This window comes from Oncorhynchus mykiss, chromosome 5 (genome assembly GCF_057628025.1).
Source record: "Oncorhynchus mykiss isolate SJ-2025 chromosome 5, ASM5762802v1, whole genome shotgun sequence".
Classification (NCBI taxonomy): Eukaryota; Metazoa; Chordata; class Actinopteri; order Salmoniformes; family Salmonidae; genus Oncorhynchus; species Oncorhynchus mykiss.
In genome coordinates this window covers 12302404-12326064 of record NC_143026.1, presented here as the reverse complement: position 1 = coordinate 12326064, position 23661 = coordinate 12302404, and the positions used below count along the sequence as shown (strand labels likewise).

General features: G+C 44.2%; 1 protein-coding gene across 4 annotated transcripts in view; it reads right to left on the bottom strand.

The window, feature by feature from the left end:
- megf10 (multiple EGF-like-domains 10) overlaps positions 1-23661 on the bottom strand; it is a 104437-nt gene that overhangs the window by 47948 nt on the left and 32828 nt on the right. For all 4 annotated transcript variants that reach the window (XM_021601689.3, XM_036976788.2, XM_021601691.3 and 1 more), the window contains exons 3-5: positions 22637-22738; positions 22194-22294; positions 18246-18338 (exon numbers count right to left, since the gene is read on the bottom strand). In XM_021601689.3, coding sequence (XP_021457364.3) covers positions 18246-18338; positions 22194-22294; positions 22637-22738 — 296 coding nt within the window. The remainder of the gene's footprint in view (positions 1-18245; positions 18339-22193; positions 22295-22636; positions 22739-23661) is intronic.

Genomic DNA, 23661 nt, shown 5'->3' with positions numbered 1-23661 from the left:
AATATAGGACTTTAAAATCTCCAAAAGCTCCTAATATCCAGGTTATTGAGGTATTCAAATACATCGAAAATGAGTTGACTGCTAAGAGACCACAAAACAAAGCCAGAAACCACCAGCCATCCACAACCTGTTCCTCAAGCTGATTTAATCAGAGCTTGTTTTGATTTATTACCTCACATTGAGGTCAATCATCTCTCCTTGCCAGTTGTGCATTACTACGATTTATTTCAGGCACACACCTGTTTTCAGTTTTGGACAGGCAGCTGTGCTGGAGGAGCACTTCACCAACAATCACCTCAGCCAAAGCTATTGTAAACATCTGGGTCAAACGAAACCCTGCGCTTCATCGATGTCTCTACGTTAAGTCACTTGACCAAAACAAACATACTGTCTCCAAATGAGTGTTGAGGTTGCTAACTTTAGGTCGTGTTTCACTATTAACCCAGGAAGTTAACCATCTGTGGGGAAGGGGGATCCTACCAGCCTTCCACACTCAAGACCACTCCTATTAAAAATCTGAGTAGCTGAGTGGAGTCACACATCTTTAGCGTGGACCCGGCACTCCTTTTATCTGTTTCAACAGGGTCCTGTTCATTAGCGAGCACCATAGCAACAGAAAACAAAAATAATAATTTCTCATTGGACAAGTCCAGGTAATGCCTCCCTGTTTCAGTCTGTTTTCTTCTGTTTGGTGCCAAATGAACACGCCTCTCAAACGTAGGTTCTCTGCTGAACTGGAGGAAACTCACATTCTCTCTGTAACCACATGTTTATTCTAGTTGTCTTTCATCTTCTGTGAAACACGTTTCTATGTTTCTACGATTACGGCAGTACTCGTAAGGGAACTTCCCTTATGGTAGGGTTAGGGTTAGGGTACTGCACTCATGGTTGGGTTAGGGTTATGGTACTGCTCTCATGGTTGGGTTAATGTTAGGGTACTGCCCTCATGGTTGCCCTAAGGGGTCTGGTAATGACTTGGGGGAAATATGAGAGAACACAGGTTTACTTTCACTGGCAAACCCTTCATTAGAAATGCACTGTATAAACTCAGAACTTAGTCTCAGAGAAAGAGGCCTCTCTTTAGCGGTGTGGAGACCGACAGAGTTTAGAGTTGAGAGCGGGACAATCTTAAAGACAGGCATCAGTACTAGTAAGCCCAAACAAAGATAGACAGCAAGTGGTCAGTAGTTACTCCTGTCATTAAAATCTTTAAATCACAGTGCAAAAACTAAGTAAAAACTCAATGTACAGCAGTGTGTCTAGATCCAGGTGCTGGTGCTGGCAAAAAAAACTCCTATCTATCCAACGTGTTATCCAACTAGGTGTCCAACTACATAACGAACTTGGTATCCAACTAGGTACAGTGAGGCAAAAAAGTATTTAGTCAGCCACCAATTGTGCAAGTTCTCCCACTTAAAAAGATAAGAGAGGCCTGTAATTTTCATCATAGGTACACTTCAACTATGACAGACAAAATGAGAAAAAAAAATCCAGAAAATCAAATTGTAGTATTAAGTATTTGGTCAATAACAAAAGTTTATCTCAATACTTTGTTATATACCCTTTGTTGGCATTGACAGAGGTCAAACGTTTTCTGAAAGTCTTCACAAGGTTTTCACACACTGTTGCTGGTATTTTGGCCCATTCCTCCATGCTGATCTCCTCTAGAGCAGTGATGTTTTGGGGCTGTTGCTGGGCAACACGGACTTTCAACTCCCTCCAAAGATTTTCTATGGGGTTGAGATCTGGAGACTGGCTAGGCCACTCCAGGACCTTGAAATGCTTCTTACGAAGCCACTCTTTCGGTTTTCACTCAAAATCTCACGATACATGGCCCCATTCATTCTTTCCTTTACACGGATCAGTCGTCCTGGTCCCTTTGCAGAAAAAAGCCCCAAAGCATGATGTTTCCACCCCCATGCTTCACAGTAGGTATGGTGTTCTTTGGATGCAACTCAGCATTCTTTGTCCTCCAAACACGACGAGTTGAGTTTTTACCAAAAAGTTATATTTTGGTTTCATCTGACCATATGACATTCTCCCAATCTTCTTCTGGATCATCCAAAATGCTCTCTAGCAAACTGTAACGGTTTTCTTGGTGAGAAGGAGAGTCGGACCAAAATGCGGCGTGTCTATTGCAATCCATGTTTAATGAAGTAACACACTAAACACAAACACTATCAAAACAATAAACTTAACGAAAACCGAAACAGCCTATACTCGTGTAACCTAACACAGAACAATGACATCAGGACACTAAGGACAATCACCCACGACAAACTCAAAGAATATGGCTGCCTAAATATGGTTCCCAATCAGAGACAACGATAAACACCTGCCTCTGATTGAGAACCACTTCAGACAGCCATAGACTTAGCTAGAACACCCCACTAGCTACAATCCCCATACATAACACCACATACACAAACCCATGCCACACCCTGGCCTGACCAAATAAATAAAGATAAACACAAAATACTTTGACCAGGGTGTGACAGAACCCCCCCCCTAAGGTGCGGACTCCCGAACGCACCTCAAAACAATAGGGAGGGTCCGGGTGGGCGTCTGTCCATGGTGGCGGCTCCGGCGCGGGACGTGGACCCCACTCAATCAATGTCTTAGTCCCTTCTCCTCGCGTCCCTGGATAGTCCACCCTCGCCGCCGACCATGGCCTAGTAGTCCTCACCCAGAACCCCACTGGACTGAGGAGCAGATCGGGACTGAGGGGCAGCTCGGGACTGAGGCAGCTCAGGACTGAGGGGAAGCTCAGGAGTGAGAGGAAGCTCAGGAGTGAGAGGAAGCTCAGGAGTGAGAGGAAGCTCAGGCAGGTTGATGAATCTACCAGATCCTGGCTGGCTGGTGGTTTCGGCAGATCCTGGCTGACTGGCAGATCCTGGCTGACTGGCAGATCCTGGCTGACTGGCAGATCCTGGCTGACTGGCAGATCTGGAAGAGTCTGGTCGACTGGCAGATCTGGAAGAGTCTGGTCGACTGGCAGATCTGGAAGAGTCTGGTCGACTGGCAGATCTGGAAGAGTCTGGTCGACTGGCAGATCTGGAAGAGTCTGGTCGACTGGCAGATCTGGGAGAGTCTGGTCGACTGGCAGATCTGGAAGAGTCTGGTCGACTGGCAGCTCTGGCTGCTCCATGCTGACTGGCAGCTCTGGCTGCTCCATGCTGACTGGCTGCTCCATGCTGACTGGCAGCTCTGGCTGCTCCATGCTGACTGGCTGCTCCATGCTGACTGGCAGCTCTGGCTGCTCCATGCTGACTGGCTGCTCTGGCTGCTCCATGCTGACTGGCTGCTCCATGCTGACTGGCGGTCCTGGCTGCTCCATGCTGACTGGCGGCCCTGGCTGCTCCATGCTGACTGGCGGCCCTGGCTGCTCCATGCTGACTGGCGGCCCTGGCTGCGCCATGCTGACTGGCGGCCCTGGCGGCTCCTTGCAGACTGGCAGCTCTGGCGGCTCCTTGCAGACTGGCAGCTCTGGCGGCTCCTTGCAGACTGGCAGCTCTGGCGGCTCCTTGCAGACTGGCAGCTTTGGCGGCATCCTGCAGACAGGCAGCTCTGGCGGCTCCTTGCAGACTGGCAGCTCTATGCTAACTGGCAGCTCTATGCTAACTGGCAGCTCTATGCTAACTGGCAGCTCTATGCTAACTGGCAGCTCTATGCTAACTGGCAGCTCTATGCTAACTGGCAGCTCTATGCTAACTGGCAGCTCTATGCTAACTGGCAGTTCTGAACAGGCGGGAGACTCCGGCAGCGCTGTAGAGAAGGAAGGCTCTAACAGCGCTAAACAGGCGGGAGACTCCGACAGCGCTGGAGAGGAGGAGGGCTCCGACAGCGCTGGACAGGCGAGGCGCACTGTAGGCCTGATGCGTGGTGCTGGCACTGGTGGTACTGGGCCGAGGACACGCACAGGAAGCCTGGTGCGGGGAGCTGCTACCGGAGGGCTGGGGTGTGGAGGTGGCACAGGATGGGTTAGACCGTGAAGGCGTACTGGAGATCTTGAGAGCGGTGCTGGCACAGGACGTGCAAGGCTAGGGAGGTGCACAGGAGGCCTGGTACGTGAGACTGGCACCATCTTCACCAGCCGACTAACACGCACCTCAGGACGAGTATGGAGCGCTGACCCAGGTGCCATCAAATCCCCGACACGCTCCGTCGGGCGAATTCCATGTTTAAAACACCAACACAGCAACTCCCTCATTTCTCTCTCCTCCAATTTCCCCATTAACTCCTTCACAGTCTCTGTTTCGCTCACCTCCAACACCGGCTCTGGTTCTGGTCTCCTCCTTGGCTCCTCACGATAAACAGGGAGAGTTGGCTCAGGTCTGGCTCCTGACTCTGCCACACTCTCCCTGAGCCCCCCCCCAAGAAATTTTTGGGGCTGACTATGGGGCCTCCGTCCACGCCGCCTTGCTTGCTTCGCAAACTCCATTCTCCTATATCCTTCCGCGCACTGCTCCATCGAATCCCAGGCGGGCTCCGGCACTCTCCCTGGGTCGACCGCCCACCTGTCTATCTCCTCCCAAGAAGTATAGTCCATACTGTACTCCACTTTGGGCTGTTCCTGCCTGTTGACACGCTGCTTGGTCCCTTTGTGGTGGGTGATTCTGTAACGGTTTTCTTGGTGAGAAGGAGAGTCGGACCAAAATGCGGCGTGTCTATTGCAATCCATGTTTAATGAAGTAACACACTAAACACAAACACTATCAAAACAATAAACTTAACGAAAACCGAAACAGCCTATACTCGTGTAACCTAACACAGAACAATGACATCAGGACACTAAGGACAATCACCCACGACAAACTCAAAGAATATGGCTGCCTAAATATGGTTCCCAATCAGAGACAACGATAAACACCTGCCTCTGATTGAGAACCACTTCAGACAGCCATAGACTTAGCTAGAACACCCCACTAGCTACAATCCCCATACATAACACCACATACACAAACCCATGCCACACCCTGGCCTGACCAAATAAATAAAGATAAACACAAAATACTTTGACCAGGGTGTGACACAAACTTCAGACGGGCCTGGACATGTACTGGCTTAAGCAGGGGGACATGTCTGGCACTGCAGGATTTGAGTCCCTGGCGGCGTAGTGTGTTACTGATGGTAGGCTTTGTTACTTTGGTCCCAGCTCTCTGCAGATCATTCACTAGGTCCCCCCGTGTGGTTCTGGGATTTTTGCTCACCGTTCTTGTGATCATTTTGACCCCACAGGGTGAGATCTTGCGTGGAGCCCCAGATCGAGGGAGATTATCAGTGGTCTTGTGTGTCTTCCATTACCTAATAATTGCTCCCACAGTTGATTTCTTCAAACCAAGCTGCTTACCTATTACAGATTCAGTCTTCCCAGCCTGGTGCAGGTCTACAATTTTGTTTCTGTGTCCTTTGACAGCTCTTTGGTCTTGGCCATAGTGGAGTTTGGAGTGTGACTGTTTGAGGTTGTGGACAGGTGTCTTTTATACTGATAACAAGTTCAAACAGGTGCCATTACTACAGGTAACGAGTGGAGGACAGAGGAGCCTCTTAAAGAAGAAGTTACAGGTCTGTGAGAGACAGAAATCTTGCTTGTTTGTAGGTGACCAAATACTTATTTTCCACCATAATTTGCTAATAAATTCATTAATAATCCTACAATATGATTTTCTGGATTTTCTTTCTCATTTTGTCTGTCATAGGTGAAGTGTACCTATGAAGAAAATTACAGGCCTCTCTCATCTTTTTAAGTGGGAGAACTTGCATAATTGGTGGCTGACTAAATACTTTTTTGCCCCACTGTATCTAATTATTTATCCAACTAGAGATCCAACTAGGTATCTAACCATGTATCCAACTATCTATCCAACTAGGTATCCAACTATCTATCCAACTAGGTATCCAACTATCTATCCAACTAGGTATCCAACTATCTATTCAGTTAGGTATCCAACTATCTATCCAACTAGGTATCCAACTATCTATCCAACTAGGTATCCAACTATCTATCCAGCTAGGTATCCAATTATCTTTCCAGCTAGGTATCCAACTATCTATCCAACTAGGTATCCAACTATATATCCAACTACGTATCCAACTATCTATCCAACTATCTATCCAGCTAGGTATCCAACTATCTATCCAATTAGGTTTCCAACAATCTATCCAACTATCTATCAAACTAGGTATCCAACTAGGTATCAAAATAAGTATACAACTATCTATCCAACTAGTTAATCAATTATGTATCCAACTAGGTATCCAATGATGTATCTAACTAAGTATCCAACTCGCTATCCAACTCAGTATCCAACTCAGTATCCAACTCAGTATCCAACTCGGTATCCAACTCGGTATCCAACTAAGTATCCAACCAGGTATCCAACTATCAATCCAACTAAGTATCCAACTAGGTATCCAACTATCTATCCAACTCTTTTCCAAATATCTATCCAACTATGTATCCAACTATCTATAAAACTAGATATGCAACTATCTATCCAACTAGGTATCAAACTAGGTATCCAACTATCTATCCAACTAGGTATCCAACTATCTATCCAGCTAGGTATCCAATTATCTATCCAACTAGGTATCCAACTATCTATCCAGCTAGGTATCCAATTATCTATCCAACTAGGTATCCAATTATCTATCCAACTAGGTATCCAACTATCTATCCAGCTAGGTATCCAATTATCTATCCAACTAGGTATCCAATTATCTATCCAACTAGGTATCCAATTATCTATCCAACTAGGTATCCAACTACATATCCAACTATCTATCCAACTAGGTATCCAACAAAGTATCCAACTAGGTATCCAACTAGGTATCCAACTAAGTATCCAACTAAGTATCCAACTATCTATCCAACTAGGTATCCAACTAGGTATCCAACAAAGTATCCAACTAGGTATCCAACTATCTATCCAACTAGGTATCCAATTATTTATCCAACTAGGTATCCAACTAGGTATCCAACTAGGTATCCAACTATCTATCCAACTACGTATCCAACTATCTATCCAACTAGGTATCCAACTAGGTATCCAACTAGGTATCCAACAAAGTATCCAACTAGGTATCCAACTAGGTATCCAACTAAGTATCCAACTAAGTATCCAACTAGGTATCCAACTAGATATCCAACTAGGTATCCAACAAAGTATCCAACTAGGTGTCCAACTAAGTATCCAACTAAGTATCCAACTATCTATCCAACTAGGTATCCAACTAGGTATCTAACTAAGTATCCAACTATCTATCCAACTAAGTATCCAACTATCTATCCAACTATCTATCCAACTAGGTATCTAACTAAGTATCCAACTATCTATTCAGTTAGGTATCCAACTATCTATCCAGCTAGGTATCCAATTATCTATCCAACTAGGTATCCAATTATCTATCCAACTAGGTATCCAATTATCTATCCAACTAGGTATCCAACTACGTATCCAACTATCTATCCAACTAGGTATCCAACTAGGTATCCAACAAAGTATCCAACTAGGTATCCAACTAGGTATCCAACTAAGTATCCAACTAAGTATCCAACTATCTATCCAACTAGGTATCCAACTATCTATCCAACTAGGTATCCAACTAGGTATCCAACAAAGTATCCAACTAGGTATCCAACTATCTATCCAACTAGGTATCCAATTATTTATCCAACTAGGTATCCAACTAGGTATGCAACTAGGTATCCAACTATCTATCCAACTACGTATCCAACTATCTATCCAACTAGGTATCCAACTAGGTATCCAACTAGGTATCCAACAAAGTATCCAACTAGGTATCCAACTAGGTATCCAACTAAGTATCCAACTATCTATCCAACTAGATATCCAACTAGGTATCCAACAAAGTATCCAACTAGGTGTCCAACTAAGTATCCAACTAAGTATCCAACTATCCATCCAACTAGGTATCCAACTAGGTATCTAACTAAGTATCCAACTATCTATCCAACTAAGTATCCAACTATCTATCCAACTATCTATCCAACTAGGTATCTAACTAAGTATCCAACTATCTATCCAACTAAGTATCCAACTATCTATCCAGCTTGGTATCCAATTATCTATCCAACTAGGTATCCAACTATCTATTCAGTTAGGTATCCAACTATCTATCCAACTAGGTATCCAACTATCTATCCAACTAGGTATCCAACTATCTATCCAGCTAGGTATCCAACTATCTATCCAGCTAGGTATCCAATTATCTATCTAACTAGGTATCCAATTATCTATCCAACTAGGTATCCAATTATCTATCCAACTAGGTATCCAACTAGGTATCCAACAAAGTATCCAACTAGGTATCCAACTAGGTATCCAACTAAGTATCCAACAAAGTATCCAACTAGGTATCCAACTAGGTATCCAACTAAGTATCCAACTAAGTATCCAACTATCTATCCAACTAGGTATCCAACTAGGTATCCAACAAAGTATCCAACTAGGTATCCAACTATCTATCCAACTAGGTATCCAATTATTTATCCAACTAGGTATCCAACTAGGTATCCAACTAGGTATCCAACTATCTATCCAACTACGTATCCAACTATCTATCCAACTAGGTATCCAACTAGGTATCCAACTAGGTATCCAACAAAGTATCCAACTAGGTATCCAACTAGGTATCCAACTAAGTATCCAACTATCTATCCAACTAGATATCCAACTAGGTATCCAACAAAGTATCCAACTAGGTGTCCAACTAAGTATCCAACTAAGTATCCAACTATCCATCCAACTAGGTATCCAACTAGGTATCTAACTAAGTATCCAACTATCTATCCAACTAAGTATCCAACTATCTATCCAACTATCTATCCAACTAGGTATCTAACTAAGTATCCAACTATCTATCCAACTAAGTATCCAACTATCTATCCAGCTAGGTATCCAATTATCTATCCAACTAGGTATCCAACTATCTATTCAGTTAGGTATCCAACTATCTATCCAACTAGGTATCCAACTATCTATCCAACTAGGTATCCAACTATCTATCCAGCTAGGTATCCAACTATCTATCCAGCTAGGTATCCAATTATCTATCTAACTAGGTATCCAATTATCTATCCAACTAGGTATCCAATTATCTATCCAACTAGGTATCCAACTAGGTATCCAACAAAGTATCCAACTAGGTATCCAACTAGGTATCCAACTAAGTATCCAACTAAGTATCCAACTATCTATCCAACTAGGTATCCAACAAAGTATCCAACTAGGTATCCAACTATCTATCCAACTAGGTATCCAATTATTTATCCAACTAGGTATCCAACTAGGTATCCAACTAGGTATCCAACTATCTATCCAACTACGTATCCAACTATCTATCCAACTAGGTATCCAACTAGGTATCCAACTAGGTATCCAACAAAGTATCCAACTAGGTATCCAACTAGGTATCCAACTAAGTATCCAACTAAGTATCCAACTATCTATCCAACTAGATATCCAACTAGGTATCCAACAAAGTATCCAACTAGGTGTCCAACTAAGTATCCAACTAAGTATCCAACTATCTATCCAACTAGGTATCCAACTAGGTATCTAACTAGGTATGCAACTGTCTATCCAACTATCTATCCAACTAGGTATCTAACTAGGTATCCAACTAGGTATCCAACTATCTATCCAACTATCTATCCAACTATCTATCCAACTAGGTATCCAACTAGGTATCTAACTAGGTATCCAACTAGGTATCCAACTAGGTGTAAAGTAAAGAACATCACACTAAAGAAGACAACCAGCCTTAGCTTCATTCTATTTCATTTATTTCATTGTAAGGTGCATAAAGGAACAACACATGTACAGTACAGGTAATTGCCAAAATAATGGAAACACTCAATTGAATTAAGGATACAAAGTATATTGAAAGCAGGTACTTCCACACAGCTGTGATTCCTGAGTTAATTAAGCAATTAATTAACATCCCATCATACTTAGGGTCATGTATAAAAATGCTGGGCAGGCCATCATTTTGGACACCATGGCTATGCCCCATAGGATGACAATGCCCCCATCCGCAGGGAACGAGTGTTTCACTGAAGTGTTTGATGATCATGAAAATTATTTAAACCATATTCCATGTCTTAGTCATCAGAGCTCAACCCAACTGTACACTGGAGATTCTGGAGCGACGCCTTTCCACCACCATCAACAAAACACCAAATTATGGAATATGTTATGGAATAATGGCGTCGCATCCCTCCAACAGTGTACCAGACACTTGTAGAATCTATGCCAAGGTGCATTGAAGCTGTTCTGGCTCATTGTGGCTCAACACCCTATTAAGACACTTTATCTCGGTGTTTCCTTTATTTTGGCAGTTGCCTGTAGCTTCATCAGGTTAATTTCGACACTTGTTTTGGATACCTCCCACTGGGCACACACTGGTTGAATCAGCGTTGTTTCCACATCATTTCAATTAAATTATGTTGAACCAACGTGGAATAGATGTTGAATGTTGTTCTGTTGAATGTTGAATAGATGTTCTGACGTCTTTACCCACGACGTCAGAAACTAGAGTGTGGTTGAAGGGTGTCTGCCAACCAGGCACATAAACAGTAAAGACCTTCCCTTTCCCATGTGTGGTGTGGTATTAGATTGAGGCCGACCTCCCCAGCCACACGTGTTATGGCTGCCCTGATTAAAGCATGAAGAGGTCTGATGAGAGGATGCGAGTGGAAGCCTCATGCCTTAAAATGGGCCGTAAAATGTACTGTTTGGGTGAACGATGACATCGTTGACTGGGTGTGTGTGGAGGTTGAAGGGTATGTGTGTGTGTGTGATGGTGATGGAGTAATCAATAGGTGTGTTGTGCTCACACCCCTCCCCCTTTTCACAAGGAAAGTCCCCATAGTCATAGTATGACCATAGAATTAGAATGCATTAATTATAGTATGACTCGAAAATGTGTATGAGTCGGCGAAACCACTTAAAATCAGTTCTTCTTCATAGTTCGATTCACCCACCCTATCCTTCCTCCACTGCTACACAGTTACACAAGCTGGACTGACCCTATAAAACCAACCAGCTGTTTATCTCAAGCTATTTCCAGAGCAGTTCCTCGTGAATCAGTCCTCTTAACATCGGATATTTCCACAAATATTTTTCTCCAATTTATAGGAAGTATGCACTTTCAAAGTCAAACAAGCCTTCGACAGCCATCTGACCTAAAAATGCGTCACTGACTGAAATTCAGCTTATGCGTCTACAATATCATTGTAGGAGTTCTGGGTCTTCTGTAGATGATCCTTTACTACCTGTAACATTTCCGGAGATGATGGAAAATGTCCTGTCCAGAGTTCCAGACAAACATCTGGCCAAACATTGAGCTGTCTGAATGTACAGTAATCCATACACCATAACGAGTCAACTGGAGACCAGTCATATTGCTCAACAGTGACAATAAGGTTAGACTGATACCAGACAAGATTGAGAACTGCTCAAGGTACAATTAAATTCAGATGTAGAATCCTTTCTCTATCCTACCCTTACCCATAAAAAGGAAAGAAATACACACCGCCCTGAAGTCACCACTTACAGTGATAGTTCATCCAAATTGCTAAATTACTTACTTTACCAAGCCACTGCCACCAACCACTAACTTTTAAGCATTTTATAACCAAAGTCAATGTATCATATATTACCATAGTTGGAATTTCACACCCATTTCATGCAACCTCATCCTTCACTATGGAGCGACAGGAAGAGTATCCTTTAACACTGAGCCAAGCTGAGCCAAACAGCATGACCCTCATGTGGCGCTGGACATGCGCCAAACAAGAACTATGCTGTACCTCAACCACAGTTTCTCTCTGACACAGCTAAAACCAGGAAACCAGGAGTCTTCTTGGCTCAACCGCTTAACGGCTGCCATATTGGCTCCTGCATTAGCCTCTTTCCATTTTGGCCTGCTGGTGAAAAGTGCACTGCTTAGCTGCGGGCTAAAGTGCTGTGTTTTACACAGTATCACACAGTGTGGGCAGTGGGTGCGGAGAGAGAGAGGGATGGAAAGAGAGAAAGAGAGACAGAGAGAACGAGGGAGAGATTAAGAAAGAAATAAGAGAGCAAGAGCAAGGTAGAGAGAAATAGAGAAAAAGTCAATTTTGCAGAGAAACCTCCTCTCGCATTTACTGTGGGACTCCGGTATCTTTGTGCAACCTAATCTAGATAGAAAGGGTTAGGGTTCAACCTGACCTAGATAGAAAGGGTTATGGTTCAACCTGACCTAGATAGAAATGTCCCACTAGAAAACCTGAAGGGCTCCTCATTGTCGAGCCTTGGGACAAACTGTTCCCTTTTATTCAAGACTCAGCACATATGACCCAAAGACAAGAGACACACTAAGCATTGGGGGTTTGGTCATGAGGTTGTTTGTTCCAGAAATTGGATCAAGATGTTCTGTTATTGACATATATTATGTTAATTGCTTAGAAAACACAAGCAATCAGTGATTGGCAATACATACAGACCACATGCAATGGACAAAATCTAGGCCAGGGGTCGGCAACAGGCGGCAGGAACTCCTATAATCAACCTCTTTACTTTACTTATCTTTACTATTCTTTATTAAAAGTCATTTCTCCTCTACCTATGGAAATCAGACCAAATGATCCTGTCAAAAACAAACTCAAGTTTACAACCCAATCTAAAAATAATCCAGAGAGCTTCTAAGAGACAGAGCAATCCTCTTGAAAAAGTGTCAGTTACAGAGAAAAAACCATTGCCCAGTAATTTGACATGCTATTTGTCGAGAGTTGGCCCAGACTTTGCCCCAGACCAAGAGTGAGGGACGGAAGAAGGGAGGGATGGAAGGAGGGAGGGAGAGAAAGAGGGAGAAAGAAAGACAGAAAAAGAGAGAGAGGGAGTGTTTTTCCATGCCTCTAAGATCGCCCAGTCTTCCATGCAGAGCCCTGCACAGTGTGTCAGCCCACAAGGCTCATGGGAACAGTCATACAGAGGAATCCCAGCTAAGAGACGACATCTGTACAATTCCTCAACATTTCCACATTATTGTGTGAGTGAGTTAAAGAGGATATATTATGTTTTCTTTCTCTCCCCTCCCCCTTTCTTTCTCTTAAACACTCACCCTCTCTCCCTCTGACCCCTCTCTCACTCTGTGTGTGTGTGTGTGTTTCCAAGGATTCGACCATGACAATTAACTTCCGTGGGATACTCCAGTGAGATACTCAAGCTGGACAGCTCAGAAATGGCATCGGCAAGGCATTTGAAGTTATTTGTCTCCCTCGGTTTGGGTACAGCCTGGGTACATGGCTGGATAGATGTCCTAGGGCTAGTACTATGTTTATGTCATTATATACACTGAGTGTACCAAATGGAACACCTGCTCTTTCCATGACATAGACTGACCAGGTGAATCCAGGTGAAAGCTATGATCCCTTATTGATGTCACTTGTTAAATCCACTTCAATCAGTGTAGATGAAGTGGAGGAGACAGGTTAAAGAATGATTTTTAAGCCTTGAGACAATAGAGACATGGATTGTGTATGTGTGCCATCCAGAGGGTGAATGGGCAAGACAAAAGATCGAAGTGCCTTTGAACGGGTATGGTAGTAGGTGCCAGGCGCAATATTAGGAGGGTGTTCCTAATGTTTTGTACACTCACTGTATATCAAGTGAACTGTTGAAGTTGTACAGTAAACACACTTACTACTGGGATGCTCTAACGTTACAGTCTCTTAGATTTCAATTTGGTTGAGTTGTTAAGTAACGTGAATTCAAAGTGAATTTAACAACAACAAAAAATCACCATGTAAATTACATTTTGGTTAAAAGTGGTGGAAAAAAAAGATGAAATTCCTTTACATTGATGACTTTTTGCCAATCCAATTAGTTTTCCACATTTATTCAAAATCATCACACAGACTTTTTGTTGTTGAAATGACATGGAAACAATGTTGATTTAACCAGATTGAACCAAATTCTTTCCTGCACATTTTTTGGGTTTAGGTGTCCAAACTCTAAGCCACTCAAGCCAAGTTCAATACAGAAAATATAGAAATATATATTCAACCATTGCTGTAAAGTAATAACTTAAAACAACACCTGTTAAATCAGGCATATATCAAGTATGAAAGTATAAGAGGAGACCGACAGCTAATGTAAATTCCCTATTGCAGGCTTATCATTTCCCAAGTGAAGTACAGTTCAATGTAAAGAGGAGCCACAATAGGCTACAGTGCATCCCATATGGCACCCTATTCAGTGCACTACTTTTGACCAGGGCCCATAGGGTTGTAGTCAAAAGTAGTGAAATAGGAAATAGGGTGCCATTTGGAACACAACCTCCATCTCCATGTTAAAAGCCAACCCACATAAACCTAACACCTGACACACTGTTTCCAGACTAATGGCTTCAGCTGTGTGTGTCTGATTGTTCCTCACTGTGTGTGCCCAGACTGCCCTAGATGATCCTAATACAGCATATAATCCACACCAGCCAAACAGGCTCCTCTGAGCTAACTAACTAACTCTCTCCTGTCTCGTAAACAAAAGCCTGACACTTTATGACCAAGCCGTTGTGTGGATATGGAGTTTCAGCGCAAGGTATTAATACCTTTTATTTTCCAAGAGACAGGGAGGTTTCTGTGAATTGTGGGGTCTTGGAATTGAAAGGGGATATTCGAAAACAGCTGGGTATTAGTGCTTCATTTAAAGGTTAGATTGTTTTCATACATTTGATACAAATCTTCTGAGGGCGTTGAGCGCTATGTAGTGGTGCTAAGTAGTGGTTAGCATCGCTTCATTTTCTGAGGGGGTCATTGAGTTAAGGTCTTTTGACAGGTTTTATGTTAAAACCAGTGAATAGATAAGAGACAAGTCAAGAGTCATGGACAAAATGAAACAGTCCCTCCTGAGTATCTTGGGTTGTTGGGTTGTTGATGTCATGTGTCTACTGTGAAATCACAAGAGCTAGACCCTCGGGTTATTTCCTACATTACCATCCTTACAATTTCTCTCTTTCATTCTTCCCACACTTCCTTTTTAATCTAAGAAAGAGATTTAGCGTACTCCCTTTTCCTCTTGTTCTTGAACCCCACACAGCAAAAACAAGCCTCAGACATATTGTTGGGGTCCGTCGATCCGTAAACTAGAGGCAACAATAAGGCAACAATAAGTCTGGCTTTTAAGGCTCAAGAGGAAATGAAAAGTCATTTTACTTAGGGGGATATTGAATAGGGTACTAGGATACTGCACGGGACCCACACCCCCTTTGAGAGTCTGGCTCAAGGGGGGCCCCCAAAACAGAGACTGAATGCAGCTAAGACCTGGTTTTAAAAAGGAAATTGATATTCATTCTCAACACGACTGGTTGGCTTAGCCTTAGACCGTTCCACTCAATGAGTTGACTCTGATCTCAAAGCAGTAAGATGGATATTTGGGTAGATTACACCACAATTATTGTATCTTGCTATATTATTTATCGTACAAAGCGACTATATCCTGAAACAGCATGCTTTTAGAAGAATATGTAGCCTGTAACACAGCAAAACAAAATATACTGCATTCCAAATAGAGATGTTACTGTGTTTTCACAGACAACAAATAACTGAAAACATTCCTCATCAGTCTCTCCCATGTCCATCGATCTAATAAAACAAGTTGACTCATTGGATGGTTTGGGTGAAAACAGACTTTGAGCTAATCAGCTGTTAACAAACACACCCACCAGGGGTGGGCCTGAGGGGCTATCCTTGGCTACTCTTATTGATCCATGAACCAAGCAGTCAATACAGATTAGTTACAGTAATCATAGGAGCACGTGTGGTGGCCCCAGGCGCAGACCAACGGCCAGTAGGACCCCTCACCGTGGCTGTGTAATACTCACGGAATGATATCATTCTCATACTGTCAAAATAATTCCAAATCCTAACAAAACATAACTTTACAAAAATTACAGTTGGTACAGCATGGTGCTTGCAATGCCAGGATTGTGGGTTTGATTCCCACGGGGCACCAGTACAGGAAAAAAAAGTATGAAAATATAAATATATGTTTGCTCTGCATAAGAGCATCTGCTAAATTACTTAAATGTAAATAAAGGTAAAGTGTAAAAATGTAGTTCCTGGAATAGCCTAGGAATAGCCCAGGAATAGCCTATGAATAGCCTATGAATAGCCCAGGAATAGCCCAGGAATAGCCTAGGAATAGCCCAGGAATAGCCTAGGAATAGCCCAGGAATAGCCCAGGAATAGCCTAGGAATAGCCCAGGAATAGCCCAGGAATAGCCCAGGGATAGCCTATGAATAGCCTAGGAATAGCCTATGAATAGCCTAGGAATAGCCCAGGAATAGCCTAGGAATAGCATAGGAATAGCCTATGAATAGCCTAGGAATAGCCCAGGAATAGCCTAGGAATAGTCTAGGAATAGCCTATGAATAGCCTATGAATAGCCTAGGAATAGCCTAGGAATAGCCTAGGAATAGCCTAGGAATAGCCTAGGAATAGCCCAGGAATAGCCTAGGAATAGCCTATGAATAGTCTAGGAATAGCCTAGGAATAGCCCAGGAATAGTCTAGGAATAGCCCAGGAATAGCCCAGGAATAGCCTAGGAATAGCCTAGCAGTAACAATAACATTTTCATTTTCATCTAACAGGGCAACTTTGGAGAAATGTGTGCACTTTGATCCCATTAGGTAAGGCACAAGTGGTTTTAAGTGATATAGCGCTACAAGCCTATCTATGGCCATATCTCCTTACCTTTTACCATTGGTCCAGTTAGCCAGTCAGATCCCAGACTAGTGATATTAGGATCTGGTTCCCCACCATCAGACAGATTAGTCAGGCCTGTTCAGGTCCTTAGGGATTCCCAGGCTCCAGACACAACAATAAGGTCCCAGCCTCCAGACACAACAATAAGCCCCTTTATTAAACGATGGACACTGGAGACAGCGGGGGAGCAATGCTTGAGCACCTAATATAATCACAGACGCACACATGTGTGGAGGCTCACGCACGCACAGTCGCATACACACTTACACACGCCCACGCATTATGCACGCAGACACAGACACACACAGGGCTCATAGACTCCTTACACCTGTTTCAATAGAGACTGAAAGAGGAGACTTTTTAATCTGATAACATCACTATCCCCCCCTACACAATTTGCTCTACATTCATTCTAGATCAAGAAAACAAGTCTAAAAACCCAAACATTTCATAATCTAAACTTTATCCCAAAGTTCCTCAAATGACAATCTAAAATAAGCTATATTTATAAGGAGATAGGTGTCGCTAATTGCATGCTATAACTCCAAGGGCAGTCATGCTGGCCATCTTGAAAGAGAAGGCAGTGAGTGGAAGTTCTGCCCTGCCGTTTGGCTAACAAAGACAAAGGCCTTGAAGTGTGACGCCATTCAGACAGAGCACATAGAAGAAGACCTGGCAATCTCACAACTCACAGGCAAGTGTCCCAAATGGCCCCCTGTTCACTATGTAGTGCACTACCTAGCAAAAAGCCCATAGGCCCCTGGTCAAAAGTAGTGCACTACATAGGAAATAGGGTGCCATTTGGGATGCTGACACACACGGTGTCCCCACTTTGTCTGCAGCTGTGGATCAGGGTACAAACAACGTGGCTGAAGGGGTGTCACGTCCATATTTATACATCAAAGCGGTTCCAGACTAACAAAAATAGGGTGACTTCACCCATGTCACATTCACGTCGTAACAAATACGGACGTTCAAGATAAAAGCAAACCCAAGTGTGCCCAAATTAAATCAGAGGGGTGGACGAGCCTGGTGTGTGTGAGGGAGGAAGTGTGTATTGGCAGTAGGGTCTGAGAGAGTCACACTATGTGCGAGCTGAGAGACAAAACGCCTGTTAGTGTGTGTGTGTGTTTATCTCTCTGTCTCTCTCTCTCTCTTTCTCTGTGTGTGTGTGTTTGTCTTTGTGCCTGCGTGTGTGTTACTCTCTATCTCTCTGTGTGTGTGTTTGTCTTTGTGCCTGCTTGTGTGTTACTCTCTCTCTTTCTCTGTGTGTGTGTTTGTCTTTGTGCCTGTGTGTGTGTGTGTGTGTGTGTGTGTGTGTGTGTGTGTGTGTGTGTGTGTGTGTGTGTGTGTGTGTGTGTGTGTGTGTGTGTGTGTGTGTGTGTGTGTGTGTGTGTAGGCAGGCCGAGGCGGACAGACAGACAGACGGACAGGCAGACAAATAGACTGACAGACACAGCTGTAGAGTCTCACCACTGGAGCAGTCGGGGCCCCCCCAGCCGGGCTCACACTGGCAGGTGCTGGGGGCTACACAACGGCCATGAACACACTTCTCGGCACAGTGGGCTGGAGAGAGTGATGAGGAGGAGCAGGGAAATAGAAGGGAGGGATGAGGAGAGAGAGGGAAAAACAAGAGGAAAGAAAGGTCAGATTTTAGTGGCTTTTAGAACACATTGCTACTCCCAGGAAAACCATGTAGATTTACATCAAAGGAATACAGATTCCTGAACCGATAACAACAATATCATAAGAAGGGTTTGATTGAGCTTGTCTGGAGCGTGAGATGGGCGTGGTTTGCACTTCTGGGACTATGCAATTTGGTTCCATTAAACAGGGCAAACTCAATCAAGCGCAGCTAAAGTATTTGAAAGAAAACTATTACAATTAAACCCATGTTCCGAATAGACAATCAGAATTTCAGGGAGAATGGGATCCAATTCATTAGGGACAGAGACTTCAGGCTGGACATGATTGGTCCACAACGTTCAAAAAAACATGTACACGAACGTAACGTCAGACCGACGGGTGATGTCATTGAAACAGTGGGGTTAAAGGTTCCATGGGTGATGTCATAGAAACAGTGTGGGTTAAAGGTTCCATGAGTGATGTCACTGAAACAGTGGGGGTCAAAGGTTCCATGAGTGATGTGACTGAAACAGTGGGGGTTAAAGGTTCCATGAGTGATGTGACTGAAACAGTGGGGGTTAAAGGTTCCATGGGTGATGTCACTGAAACAGTGGTCGTTAAAGATTCCATAGGTGATGTCATTGAAACAGTGGTTGTTAAAGATTCCATAGGTGATGTCATTGAAACAGTCTGTGTTTGTAAAAGGTTTCATGACTGAGGTCATGAGTGACGAGCAGTCAAAAACAATGACGCCATCAAACATTTTTTTACATTCACACACTACAGCAATTGATTAATTGACTAAATAGTGCTAACAATGAATTAACTGATTTTGTGTATGAATTTGAGTTCTTATTTCCCCAACATAATATATTTTCAAATACATTTGAGTAACTTAGCAGATGCTCTTATCCAAAGCAACTTAGAGTAGTGAGTGGATGCATTTTCATATATTTTTTTCATACTACTCCCTCTTGGGAATTGCACCCACAACCGTGGTGATAGAAGTGCCATGCTCTACCAACTAAACTACCAAGGACCACATCATCTGAGAGGCAAGTGATGGTAGCACAGATTGGGGCCACGTTAATTCAGATGGCGGGCCAGAAAATGGCTCCCCGGGGGCACATTTTTCAGACCACTGGACTAGATAAAAGATTCCCATATTTAAAAATGAAACTCGGTTGTACTCAATCTTATTAAAATCTAAAAATAACATTACATGATATTAACTTAACTCATAAATGTATTCTAACAAAGCTGATGTTGTTACATCTTAACATCTGTATCCATCTGTCTTCATTTACATTTACGTCCTCATTTATTACGTACCATGTATTTCAGCTGATATTTGACACTAAATGGCTTCCACCCGGGGAGACTGTAAGTCTATTGATGGAGGAGGAAACTGGGGAAATCAGAGGGCAGCATGTGATTGTGGTTTACTGTATTCACCACACAACAGTACCTCTATAGAGCCCGGACTAAAGTTCCCTTTGAGCCCCGAGCGGTCACATTCTCACATCCACTCTGTCGAGTCAAAAGCTGATTCACCAACGATAAAGGGAAGTGACTATCAGTCCAACTTTTAGCCTCATAGCTTATCATTGCTTAACATCACTTTGACTTAATCCTTTTGACTCAATCCAACTGCTTAATAACCACACTTACCGGGCACAAAATCAAAGAAGTTCAAATAAATCCGACAATAACTACTCCTCTAGTAGTGTCAGTTGTACAACTGCTCACAATGTGATGGCAAGCGTTTTCTCTACACAGACAGAGGGTTTGTTGTGAGGCGGTTGTTGAAATGTAGGTTTGTTTTTATGGCTTTCTCCTGTTGCTGTGTCAGTTGTTGTTTTTGTCTCGACCTCTGGGGCCCCTCTGTATATCTGCTACGCACCTGTTGTTCCTGACTCCTGAGACACAAGCTCTGCTTCTGGGTGGCGATTGGTCGGTTGCCCGCCACATGCGGACACAACAGTCATCAGTGTTTCCTCTATGTTGTTTTTCCCCAAGGTGGGTTGCAAAACCACAACCTTCGGCTCTAATAGGAGTTTTGAGATGTTACTACTCAACCACACAGAGATTAACAGATGACCGTCAACAGATGACCGATATCCATATCATATACTGTATGACTCTGGTGAGCAAGCAGTTTGAGTCACGTCATAATACATAGGGTCAACCATCTACTAGGACTTAGGTGGCCACCCTCATGGAGAGATAGAGAGTCCCTACAGCGCCCCCACCAGCACAACAGGGGTCTCCAATACTCACCCCCTCCACACACGGTTCCAGTGGGATTCGTCTCACACTTCCCAGGGAGTACGATTGGATGGCCGCACGCTGCCAGTGTTTCCTGCTGCAGCTGGATTTATACCTGGCGACCGTTCACCTGAGCTCCCTCGGGCCGTGAGAGGGTGTCCGCCCTCGTCTCGGGCCTATCGGGGAAAGCTCTGGAGTGGGCCAACGCTATGTGGGGAGAAGGAGACGCGGCACTGGACCACTTCGAGGATGAACTTTCGGACCCTGGCCACCGGTGCTGGATGGAACGACAGGGCCCTGATCGACCACTATTGCTGCAGCTTGCGCGAGGACGTCCATCGGTAGTTGGCCTGCAGGGACACCACCTTCACCTTTGACCAGCTGGTGGACCTGTCCATTCGGCTGGATAAGCTGCTGGCTACCCGCGGACGTCCAGATCGAGATCTGTCAGTTCCATCCCCCAGCACCACCACTCCGATACCCATGGAGCTTGGAGGTGCTGCACTCAGGGAGACCAGAGGAGGTTACTTCACATGCACCATCTGTGGCCGCAGAGGTCACACTGTCGGTCGGTGTCGGGTTGGTTCCTCTGGGGTCAAGGCAGCAGGCAGGGCACTCTGGCGTCACCCCAGGTGAGCCGGCACCATTCTCCGAATCTCTGCATCAGGGGTACATTCGGTCCTCCACATCACCCGATCCTCAAGTAAATTTTTTTGTGAAGGAGAAGGTGCGCCTATGTATTGACTATTGAGCCCTAAACCAGATCACTGTGAAGTACAGTTATCCGCTACCTCTCATAGCCACAGCGATTGAGTCAATGCACTCAGCTTCTTCACGAAACTAGATCTCAGGAACGCTTAGAACCTGGTGCGTATCCGGGAGGGAAATGAGTGGAAGACAGCATTTAGTACCACCTCAGGCATTATGAGTACCTCGTCATGCTGTACGGGTTGATGAATGCTCCATCAGTCTTCCAAGCCTTCGTGGACAAAAATTTTCCCCGGTGGGGGACGTATTGGACCCTTCAATGCTGCGGGAGTTCCACCGTCTCCAGCCGGATCGCCCTGCGCCTCGCCCTCCGGGTCATCCCCGAAGCCGGTGTCGGCATGCTACTGGAGCTGCGCATCAAGGGGAGGTGCTGCCATGACTTAGTGACTTAGTTTTCTTAGTACCATGTTTGGTTCGCCTCAATAAAGGGTTCCGTTTGCCACCCATGTCTGCTCTTCTGCGCCTGACTTCCCTACAGCTAGTTACGCACTCCTTTACATACTGTTCACTGTTGTGGATAGGGAGGAGTGATACTTTCAATGTTGTGGATAGGGAGGAGTTATAACTTCAATGGCAGCAGATAGAGTGGACGTATACGTTAAATTGTTGTGGATGAGGAGGTATACATTTAATGGTAGCAGATAGGGAGGAGGGGTATGTTCAATGGTAGCAGATAGAGAGGAGGGTTCTATTCAATGGTAGCAGATAGGAATAGAGTGATGTGTTCAATGGCAGCAGATAGGGTGGAGGGATACGTACGGACACACATCTCCCTGCTCTCGTAGAATCCGGGGCAACACTGAGACTTGCGGCGGTACATAGTCTTCTCTCCTCTGCGGTAGGCCGTCCGATAGCTCACCCTTAAGACACACAGACACTTAATGGTCAGTATGGGGAATATAGTTTATCGTCTCCACTGTGTTTCCTAAGGTAGAAATGTGAATAGACATCTACTAATGGTGCACAAGTTGGCTAATTACAAACATACTATTTCTTTATGGAGCTTACAGTACTTATTAACAAAATACATTGTTATGGAAATCATTGCTGTTGACTTGGTTTAACCTATTATCATTCTCAGTGACACACACACACACACACACACACACACACACACACACACACACGTGCACATGTACACACACACACGCATGCATGCACGCACACACACTCCATCCCTCCATTGACCACTCCATCCTCACCTGTGCCGCGTGCACTTGAACCAGTTGAGGATGTCGGAGCAGCTGGTGTAATAAATCTGATCAAAGGGGTGGGCGTACGACTCCTGGACGGTGACTGAGTAGCTAAAAGAGTGGAATAGAGGAAGAGCAAGAAAAAAGAGGGAGGGGGGGTCCGTTAGAAAGGAAGAGAGAAGGGGGGGAGTTACAAACACACACGAGCGCTCACCACGGACCCAACATGTCTTGCGTGTGGTCCCATAACTTATGGTCCCGCTACCACTAGGCTAAGCACTAGGCTAAACACTAAGTGGTTTAATAACGGCACCATTAGGCTGCTTGTGTATCTGACTGGGATTAAGTATCAAACATCTTTCACCGACTCAGCGGTGGGTATAGCGGGTCAAACAGCCCCTGTGCTGTGTGTGGCCTCGTATTTTGTCACGACTCTTCCAGTGTACAGATTTATAACAGGGTTTTACAAATAGGATTATAGAATGTTTCGCATAGAAGAAAACTGTTGGCTGTGACAATGGCTCCCTTATGACATGCATGTGAGCAATTGTGACCGCAGGCCTTTTTGGAAGACACGCAATGTAGGAATGGAAGAGTCGTATGAAATGAGAGTTGGCTGCCCAAAACCTTAAGGATGTTTCCTTTTAGTGCCTTTTAAGAACGTTAAATTGTTTAGTTCTGTTCCATCGTTAAAGTTCACAAATTTGAGAAACATCAACTTAAAGTGCACTATTTCAAGAAAGTGCAACTTGACAAAGCCACACCTCTTTTCAGATAGGCCTTTAACCAGAGTAAAGCGTTGGGATGACCTATGTAGAAAAATAACTACCACGTGCAGTTACGCAGGGGGCCTGATTGGTGTCACACTTTTTCTCCATCCCTAGTAAACACAGCTGATTAATTCAATTGTATTCTAAACTGAAGATCATGATTAGGTGATTATTGGAGTCAGGTGTGTTAGCTGGGACTGGGGAAAAACTGTGACTCCAATCAGGCGCCTGAGGACTGGAGCTGCCCACCCCTGAGTTAAAGAG